Consider the following 9,960-nt stretch of genomic DNA (forward strand, 5'->3'; position numbering starts at 1 on the left):
AGGCATCTTCATATCTGTAGGGAATAGGGAATAGAATCACAGGACAAATAAATAAAAGAGAGAATACAGATCAAGGGCATGAAGCCCCCCCATATATACATAACGATTTTCAGTAACATTTGTGAAGACTAAACAAGAGAAAAATGAAATTCTTGTTGCAGCTTCCCTGCTGTTCGTGTTTCTGCTTCATTAAGAAGAAAAAAGGGAAGTCGAAGGAGAAAGAACCAAAGGAGCATTGAAAGAGCTGTTTTTACAAGACCTTGAGGATGGCAAAGATTAAGCACAAGATCTACAGCGCCTTGTCTTTTGCTTTTCCGACAAGATATATAGGTCAAGGTTGAGCTTTCAATCATCATGATTGTAACGTGCAAAATGTAATCTTAATGGAAAAGTCATCATGTAATGATAAATCTGATTTTAAAAGCTTCAACTCGTCTTCTTGCTTGTATCTTCATCTCTGGGTGCTAAGCCTATTTCCTCCATTTGATGTTCAATGGAAACAAACCCAGTCTCTGCTAGAAACCTATAGGACAAACAAAAAACTATGCATTAAATTCAACTATTGTCGTGTGATTGAAGAATATAATAGTAGTTCATAGGATTAAGTGAAACTTGAATTGAGCAACAATGCAACTGGATGTTAAGTTGAGTAAGTAGCAATTTCACAAACTGTCGAGTGCAGACAAAAGTAGGTCTGGCACTCAGCGCAAGTGGGAAACGGGAGGAAAAGAGAGAGATGGCGGTTTTTCTAACGTCAAAATACCATGAAAAGTTGAAAGCTAATACATAGGGAAAACCATAAAATAATGTTACACAGTTTTCTGTAATGACTCGACAAGTTACTTATCAAAAAAGTAATGACCAAATGAGTTCCATAACTTGGTTCTGATAATTGATAAGTTCCTGAGAGCCGGTGGCACACAGTTCAAAACTCGACAGATGATGGGTGATCCTACCCCTACCCTTCTCAACTTAAATAGCAGGCTCTTTTCTGTTGTAGGTGTTGAACTCGTGATGTGAGTCTAACTCAAACATCACATGTTGCGCTATTACACCAAAGCCTGAGGGGCCAGAATTAGTTCCAAAACTGAATGAAGCTAAGGACTGTTTTTACATGATTTGAGACTGCTTACACTCACATGCAGAAAGATTCTAAGGCTAGCATAAGCTTCACAACTATTTTCTTTGACAAGTTGTGAGAGCATGAAATAATTTGGATTCAACCAACTACATGATGGAAGAATGTAAACTAGCTACTTGATCAGCTACTAACCTAGAATTGTAAACTAAAAGCTGAAAGTCGAAGGAGTATTCAATCTATAACTTAAAGGTTTGTCCTTTACTTCATTCACAAAGATCAGAATGCTTTTTTACGCCACACTCAATCAACATATTAAATTCATTTCCAAAAATCTCAACAAAGTAAACCCCTTCTAACCATTAACCAAAGGATTGATGAAATTCAGAAGACTCTTAGATGTCAAACTTGATAATCCCAACTACAGAATATTAAAGTTTCTACAAAAGAATATCAAGTCAGAAAGCTTTTTCAGTCTTAACTTTTTTACTACTGTAGTAGGCAACAAGAAGGTCCGACATGCATTACCGAACAATCTAATAAACTGCCAAAAGGCAACATGACCATGTCAGCCGACTAATGTTTAGTTTGTCTACAGTACTATTTTCCAGTTTATCTCTCTAGGAAAATGGATTACTTCTCTCTCTGCAGATAAAGATGATACACAGGAGGATGAAACACCTTAATGCAGATCATTCATCCACTAAGTGCTAATGAGTCTACAAAAAACCTTTTTTTTCCTAGAGATCAACTTTCCTTTCAAAAGAAATAATTCAACAAATGAATCAACTGGTCAGTCGTATGGTCCTGGAACTCTATAGTTTATCACTTACTCCGGGTACTACGGGAATCTAGTCAACCTCACCAGGGAAAGTAAGGATTCTTTACTTATTTATCCAAAATCCAGTAATCGAATTATACAAACTTAGTTAACAGTTTTGAAGTACATAATACATTCACATGTAAGCAAAAGAAGTAATACAAGCTACCGATATCAAATGATAGAAGTCGCAACATACCTGCTAAGAAGTACGAAAAGGGTTCCAGTTATTAAAAAGAGGAATGCAACATGGAGAGTCAAAGAGAAGTCACTTGAGGAAAAAGCCAACCCCAACATAACAGCAAGACACACAACAAGCATAAAAAATGCGATCTTTAGCGTATTCCAAGTAGGAGCCTGAATCCAAACAAAAAAAATCAACTACTTAAATCAATAAATTTAAAGTTGAAGCATGAATCGTAAAGGGGGAAATTGTACAGACGTTGACTCCTGTAGCCAAAGCTCCAACAAGAACTGCTTTTGCTGATGATAATTCTTCTCTGCTTGATTCTTTCGACTCCATATTTGTGATTTTTGAGTGATGGGATCTGATTTTGATTTTAAACTCCAAAAACAGGAAGAATATAATGAAGGAGATTTGGGAATCTCGAGGGGAATACCAGTAAATTGGATCAGTTACACCTCGGCCCAAACTAACTTTGGCCCAACATAAGGTGTTGAGGAATCAAAACTTTGACAAGTGAGATTTGAGTTTTTTGCGTGTTTTAGCTAGGATTATTTTTGTCCAAATTTATTTTGTAGTATGAAAAAGTGGCTAAACTTTAAATATTTTGGTTAAATACCTCGTGTTGCAAGTACCAAATGTTTCTGACAATTTAGGTTATAGAAAAGTCCAGAAACCTTTTCTAAAAGGCGCCAACGTAAAACGAGGCATTTTGCTTGATACAAGATGAAAATATACATAAAATTGCCTTCATCTTAAAACATTAATCAACAATCAACTAAACTATATTCAAAACTTCTCATCTAAAAAGACCGTCTTTTAAAAAAAAAATATATATATATATATATAACTTTGCTCTTAAAAAAAAAAAAGACAAGCAAAGAAAGAACCTATAGAAGCACCAAACTAGAGTAAGTGATGAAGAATGTTGCACTTTTGCTTTGTAATTTGCATAATGATCATTTTTCCCCCCTTTACCGATGAAAAGTGAAGACAAGGAATAAAATTCGGACCAGGAATAAAAAAATATTTTGATTTTTAAGTTTTTAAACTTAGTAACAAGTTGAATTTTGTATTTTTGGTATTTATTCAAGGAGCTTTTTTAACAATTTTAATATTAATTAGGAAAGCTTAAAAACTGCCCAATGCCTAAGCATACGCCCTGGAACTTACACCTCAAGATCACCCCACAGATCATCCCAGTGCGTTTTACTACGCCCCACCCGAGGTCGACCCCAAAAAGCCTTTTAAAATACACAGATGCCAGTAAAAACATGTCTGCCATAACATTGAAGGTTGAAGCCAAAAGAAAAAACTTCATATACAGGAACTGTTGCTTCCTTAGATCCAATCTTCCTTGAGCTAATGCCGGAGCCAGGAATTCTAGCAAAGTATGCCACATTTATCTCAAGGGGATTCAATAACGTATATATATACACAAAATAAGTAGCTCCGCCACTACCTTGAACCAATACGACAACATTAGAGAAATGAGTTAAATCTTTGATTACAGTTAATATGCTCACCAAACAACAATATATCCAGTGTAATCCAACAACAGTCAGTATGCTCATGTTCTACAATTCTTTGATATAACCATTCACTGCAAATGATTTTCAACAAAAACAAAACTATACAAATTGAGAAGTGCATTCATCTTCAACAATTTTAAAAGTTACAACATTCTTGAAAGCATTTTCTCAGTTCACAACCAATTGAATGCATACATTTCTATATTTCATCCATCTAAACTGGCACATATTTCACGCTTAGAAAGTTTGTGATGCCGCAATTCATATATTTATAAGTTGAGAATTAAGGCAAACCAGGTGGAAAATGCCTGATAGATATGAGTATTCATAGAGCTTAGTTTCCCATAAAATTAGGACCTTTATATTGAGACTCTGGTGGTATTTGCCGTTCTCTCTCTTTGAGATAGTTAAGAAGCGTTGGCTGCTCCTGTCTGAAGTCCATTCCAGTGCCACATACATACGGGGATGCTCTTTGGTAACCAAGAAAATGTTTATCGATTATTCTTTCTTCTGCACCATAGGCAAGGGGAGGACTTGGATGCAACTGCGGGCTCTCCAAGTACACCATGGGACTAGAAGCCAAGTGATTTCCCCACTGATCCAAGACATCAAACCTTGTAAGATTGGTCGCGTTCAGGTTTCCATAGGTTGCTGGGGCATTTGAGTGAACAGGCCATACCGGATTGCTGACTCGCTCGAAGTTTTGACTGTTTCTGTAGTGATACAGCCATTCAGATGAGCTCATTCCAAGTAATGGTGGGTACCCCTCAATAAAGCCGGGAGCACCTGCAACAAAATCAAGCGGTCCACGAACTGTAGATGGACTTGAGTATCCACCCACTGGCGATGCGCCAAGAATACCGTCCCCTTCCTTCGTCCCAAATGCACTCTTGTTAGGGAAAACTGATGAGTTTCCCTTAAACCAAGATGCATCTTCCGGTAACAGTGGAGCTGAGGGCACTGGAGTGACATACGGAGGAGGAGTATCATACATAGTTGTAGAAACTGGCATGGAACGAACATTGTGATCTCTAGTTTCCTTTAAGGAGAGACCCGATAAAGATTCAGAAGATAGTTCATCAATTGGGCTTAACTGCTGCCTATTTAAATCCTTTACCCCCCTCTCATTTCTTGGACTTTCCTTCTCAAGGACCCAAGCATTCAGAGATGGAGGTCCGGCCGGGAAAGCTGCAGATTGCTTGAGTGGCTTATTGTACCTCAAGTTTGTACTTTCGGGACGAAAACTGAAAATATCATTCTGTGGACTGCTTTGCTCAGAAATCAAAGACGTAGCACGGCGCAAAGATTCATCAGAAGTCGCAGTTCCATTGATAACATTGATGGAGAATTGATCACATAAGGTGCCTGATGTATATATTGGTTCTGAGTTATGTCTTGTGATGGGCTTGAAGAGAATGACTTCTTCCTCATCTGTGGTAATGGATTGGCTGCTGAGACAAGGGTGATTTTGAATCTCTCCGTTTTCCTTTGCCATTCCACAATTATTCTGATAGGACTCTTTTACCTGAAGACTTGAACCAGATTCAGCTACTCCTGACTTTTCCTTATCTGCTAATTCTGACTCCCTGATGTGGAATCTTTTGCCTGTTTTATCACAAGAGATCCATTTTCTTAAGTGACTGGATCTATGAGCCAGTTTACTTGCTCCACGAAAGATACGCCGTGAACGACACACACTCTTAATAGTGAAATTATCTATGCATTCCAAATGGCTCATGAAGTCCAAAGACTTGTGAACATGGGCCATGGGATCAAACCCCTTCAGTTCATGGTCTTCCCAAAGAGCAGTACTTTCTGGAGCAAGTTCAGTCTCACAAGGATCAAGTCGATTCAGAAGATCAGCTAAAGCACCAAAAAAGTAAGACATAGCACTCTGGACCTTTTCATCTCTTGCATGTGCTTCTGCTCTATCAAGTGTGTTCACTAACCACTCTACAAACACACAGACAGTGGGTAAAAGGGGGCAAGTTTGTGTGTTATTTCTTGTTGCAGCTTTCTCGACAAGGCGACCAGCACAAATAAAAGTAGCAGCTACTGCCAGCTCTGTCAATGCAGATTGCTGCTTGTTATCTTTCTTTGGATCCACTCCATTCCCGCTCTCAGTCAGGCTATGGAAAATAAAGATGAAAACAGAGACAAGTTGAAGAGCACGATAAGGGCCTTTTCTTGTTGGATCCATTAACTGGTATGACTCTAGAGCAGCCTTTAATTCATCATCATCCATTACCACCAGACCTTCCAATTGTCCCACAGTGGATGCAAGAGTAGATTGAAAGTCTTCCAAGCTGCATTCCAGAAACAGCTGAAGTTTTAGAGTTTCAAAACTAACTAGTTAACATAATTTATGACTATGTGAAGGAAGCCACTAGAGTTGGCTTATCAAGATCTAGAAGCACTAACTTATTATCCAGAACGAAGTTAAAGTTAGTAATTAAGTTATAAAAAAGAACTTCAAAGGCAAACTTTGGGTGAAGAAGGGTTTTATGTGAGAAATCAAAAGGACGAGCCTAGTTGAGAGAATTAATTCAAAAGGCATGGATTTAACCAGCCTAGAGTCTATCAAATAAATAAGTAAGTTTCAAATGGAGTGTTTCATTTGAAACAAGGGAATTGAGATGCTGCATTACATTTTTTCTGATATCATTGATTCAGATATAAAGAAAACAGTTACTTAACGAGGGGAGCAGCTTCATCAGTTTGTGTTACATAAAGCATGATATCCATGGAGGTAAATACCAAACCAATAGTTTCACCTTTTGTTTGGCATGGAAGTGTTTCAGAATACCCACTCAAAATAGCAAAAAGAAACTAAAAAAAGATTTTTAAAAAGAGAGAAAACAAAAAGGTGAACAAACTGCACATGAAGCTACAAAAGACGAAAATTGTTTCTGTAATGCCATAGCCCTCAATAGCGTCATTTCAAACCAAAGTGACTGGCTCTGTTGCCAATGCCAGTCTGAAGATTTTCACCATATTTGGTGCACTAATCCCAGGTACTCGAAAGGAGTACCACGGAGATACCTATTTAATCTGCACCTGGTATCACGAGCCAAAAATAGCTGAGGTTACCATTGACAAAAAAATCTTCCTTCACACAAATACAAATAGAAAACAGCACATCAGTGTAATCCTTATATATGCTTACTATTTAACAAAAGCAAGCAGATTTGTGGATGCACCAATCTAACCTGATAATTTTTCACATGGAATAATTCTTAGAAGCAATGCAAGTAACTATATCAGTGAAACTTAACATTTAAAAGCAAATAGAAACCTCGGTTACCAGTATTTAGTGCCTACAGTGCAATGTTTATACTTGGAAATTACTGTTGAAAAACACACACATTTTTAAGTAGGTTAAACAAGCAGGCTAAATCAAGCAGAGCTTGTTAACTTCCTCCACATAGAACTAAAGCAACTATGGGGCGGAAAGGGATTAAGTGAAAAACAATAGATGATGCAGGAGGACTATCTCAAATCCCTATTTAAATAACTCGAGCGAGTAAATGATGTGTACCTGGAGTATACAAGAAAGAAACTCATCAATCTGACAAACAGAAGCCATACATCAGCTTTCCCAGTGGTAACAGTTTCAGCAGCTTCTGGCATATTCTTGTTTGAGGAACCATTGGTTGCATGATTTATACCATCCATGGAGCACCACACTGAAGGTTTTAGCAAATCAAGGCGAGCTCCACTGGAATATGAATGCAAAATAGATGACCTGTTCTGCAGATTCGCAAGAAACAATGAAAAGATGTTTTAGTCCTGTAGACTCAAAAGGGATCACAGCAGATGGAGGGAAAATCATAAGGGAAATAATATACTTCAAGTTTCTTTTACTCGAGAAAAGAAGAATGAAGTCTAAGAGAAAATATTTTGACATCACCTCTTCAAAGAGTAGCATAAGATTGTTCCAGGCATCAGGGAATGGTTCCTTAACAGCTAAACTTCTGACGCAATGGTATAAGGCAAGGAAGGGGTCACCAGTGTATGTTGCCAATAGTGCAAGCTGCAAATGAAATTTAAATATCATAATAAGAGCCTCGAAACAGATTTTTCTCAACTTTGATGCAGGAAACAATAACTGACAATCTTGTATCTTTGAAGGTTGTAAAGACGAAAGAGGAAACATAAAGAAATACAAGGTCTCCACTATCCAACGAATTTAACCATAGAATCTACCTGATTATGTGGATTTCCACTGTCTGGCCATATCCTAGATGCTTCAAAGTAGTATGTGGCCACTAATGACCACTTAAATGCATCCGGTTTCTTACAAAGTTCACCATATCTGGCCAGATCTCCCAGACAAATTAGAAAACGGTGGCATGCATATTGGCATTGAGGCAGCTTCATGGGTACAAGAGGAAGTGACATGCCACCATTCTTACAGAGTAGCAGTTCCCTGGGGAGCCCACAACTTTTTCTGAGTTTTTTAGTTAACTCCTGATAGAATTCAGTAGCTTCAGATAGAAATGACTTGAGCCCTTCCATATGATTGTCAATCTCTCGGACAGCACTTGAATCACCTTCTTGTGTTTCAATTTTCTTTTTCTCGGCATTAGCCTGCCGAATCCTTTTACGGAACTCAACAATGTGTTTATAGTGCAGTTTCCACAGAGAGAATTCAACTTCCTGAAGCCCCACTGCTTCATAATTATTTACAATAATATTCTCATAGCTGGCACGGGCTTTGTGGTACAATTCTTGGACATCTTTGTGCAACAGGCCTTTAGAGTAAATTGATGTCAAGAGTTGTTTTTCTGTATTTGCAATCTGCAACATGGATGAGATAAGTTAGCAAATTTTCCATCACAAGAAGCACACAAGCAAAGTAAAACATTTAAAACAGATTCAATAAGTCACCTCAAGAAAAGTATTCAATTTTTCCTTCTGATCGTTGAATGCTGCAGCTGAATCAGCGGCCATGACTGCTAAGAACAAACTTCAGTACCAATCAATATCTCATTGATGACACCACCACAAATGTACCTACATGAGCGATCAAGTACCTCTTTAACAAATGCACCAGCAACCGAAAGAAAGAAAAGGGGATTGAGTACGAACTATGAAGAGAAAATCAATTAACTTGCAACGTACTAGTTTTGATCTTACGATGTTAAACTCTCCTTTATCTAGTTCCACAGCAACATCACATCCATTTTGTTACTTGTGGAATTTCGAATAGTTTATTCACAGGTCAGTTAACTCAACTACTCCCTCTATTCCATATTAATTGAATTTTTGAGAGATTTTTCATTCAAAATAATTGAATTGTTCAAAGTTCAAGATAGATGTTTGAAACTTTTTCCATATTTGCCCTTTCATTTATTGAAGTTTTATATTTTTTAGGAGATAAATCACATTACTTGCAAAGTTATATTTATGATTTTACAAAGGTCAATAGTGAAAAGTATGGTTCAAATTATGTCTTTGAATATTTTTTAATATGTGTGCATTGTCTGACAAATTCAGTTAATATGTAATAGAGGAGTACTATTCAACACCCATAAATATCAAGGCCATCTAAAAGAAAGCAAAAGGGGGTCAATATCCAAAAGTCAGTAGCCATGACTCCACAAATTTAGTACAAGGAAAAAAAAAAAAAGGAAGATGTCTTCCCTTGTGCCCTATAAAATTCCAAAAAGGACCAGTTTGAAGCACAAAGTCAACTAAAACCTAAAACTGATAAAGAATTTCAGATGACTTTCTGACTCCATACCTTAAGCAACACAAGAGAATAGAAAACTGATAATCAACTTTCCAGAAAGAAATTGACAGTGATCAGTGATCACCACCAAATGATGCATTCAATTATCCCATGCCCATGAACAACTATTCCAGTTTTATACAGAATTATTTTCTTTCAAGCGTAAATACAATCTCCAAAAGAAGAATACTTCACAGTAAAACTTGATTTTAAAATCTTCAAAGAAGAAAAAAGGAAAAGGGGGTAGAGTAATGAACAGCAAGTACCTTTTTGTAACTTGAAATTAAACCTAAAAAAGAAGAATTTAGACAACTAGTCAAGCAAAGAAGAATCAAACAAGGCATAAATAAAGCTACTACTTTTTGATGAAAAAGTCTTTAAAAAATGAAAGAAACACTACAATACCTCAAGAATTGGATAAAACAGAAATTGAAACTTGAAATTCACAGCAGAAAATTGAAGATACAGTCAATCGACTAAGTGGGTTAGAACAAAGAAGTACTTTTGATAAGCTGAGAGAGAGATGGGGGAAAGGGAGGGAACAGTAGGACAGGGGAAGAAAGAAAAACAACAGAATTTTTGGCCAACTGTGGTTGTAATAGTTGTGTGAAA

General features: G+C 37.1%; 2 protein-coding genes across 3 annotated transcripts; both read right to left on the reverse strand.

Annotated features, from left to right (window-relative positions):
• Positions 1 to 29: 29 nt before the first annotated feature.
• On the reverse strand, positions 30 to 2,551 carry LOC129873259 (uncharacterized). The gene is made up of 3 exons (XM_055948316.1): positions 2,341 to 2,551; positions 2,098 to 2,255; positions 30 to 523 (listed from the first exon to the last, which is right to left on the reverse strand). The coding sequence occupies exons 1-3, from the start codon at positions 2,419 to 2,421 to the stop codon at positions 427 to 429; spliced, it is 336 nt and encodes a 111-aa protein (XP_055804291.1). The 5' UTR covers positions 2,422 to 2,551; the 3' UTR covers positions 30 to 426.
• Positions 2,552 to 3,601: 1,050 nt separating this feature from the next.
• Positions 3,602 to 9,960, reverse strand: LOC129872921 (nonsense-mediated mRNA decay factor SMG7-like). 2 transcript variants are annotated; one of them, XM_055947876.1, is made up of 7 exons: positions 9,754 to 9,960; positions 9,615 to 9,637; positions 8,505 to 8,630; positions 7,821 to 8,414; positions 7,525 to 7,647; positions 7,153 to 7,364; positions 3,602 to 5,920 (listed from the first exon to the last, which is right to left on the reverse strand). In XM_055947876.1, exons 3-7 carry the CDS (start codon positions 8,565 to 8,567, stop codon positions 3,949 to 3,951), a joined length of 2,964 nt encoding a protein of 987 aa, XP_055803851.1. In that variant the 5' UTR covers positions 8,568 to 8,630; positions 9,615 to 9,637; positions 9,754 to 9,960; the 3' UTR covers positions 3,602 to 3,948. The 2 variants fall into 2 exon arrangements, with proteins under 2 accessions (XP_055803851.1, XP_055803852.1); XM_055947877.1 differs by lacking the exon at positions 9,615 to 9,637.

The sequence above is a fragment of the Solanum dulcamara genome, chromosome 11, assembly GCF_947179165.1.
Source record: "Solanum dulcamara chromosome 11, daSolDulc1.2, whole genome shotgun sequence".
Classification (NCBI taxonomy): Eukaryota; Viridiplantae; Streptophyta; class Magnoliopsida; order Solanales; family Solanaceae; genus Solanum; species Solanum dulcamara.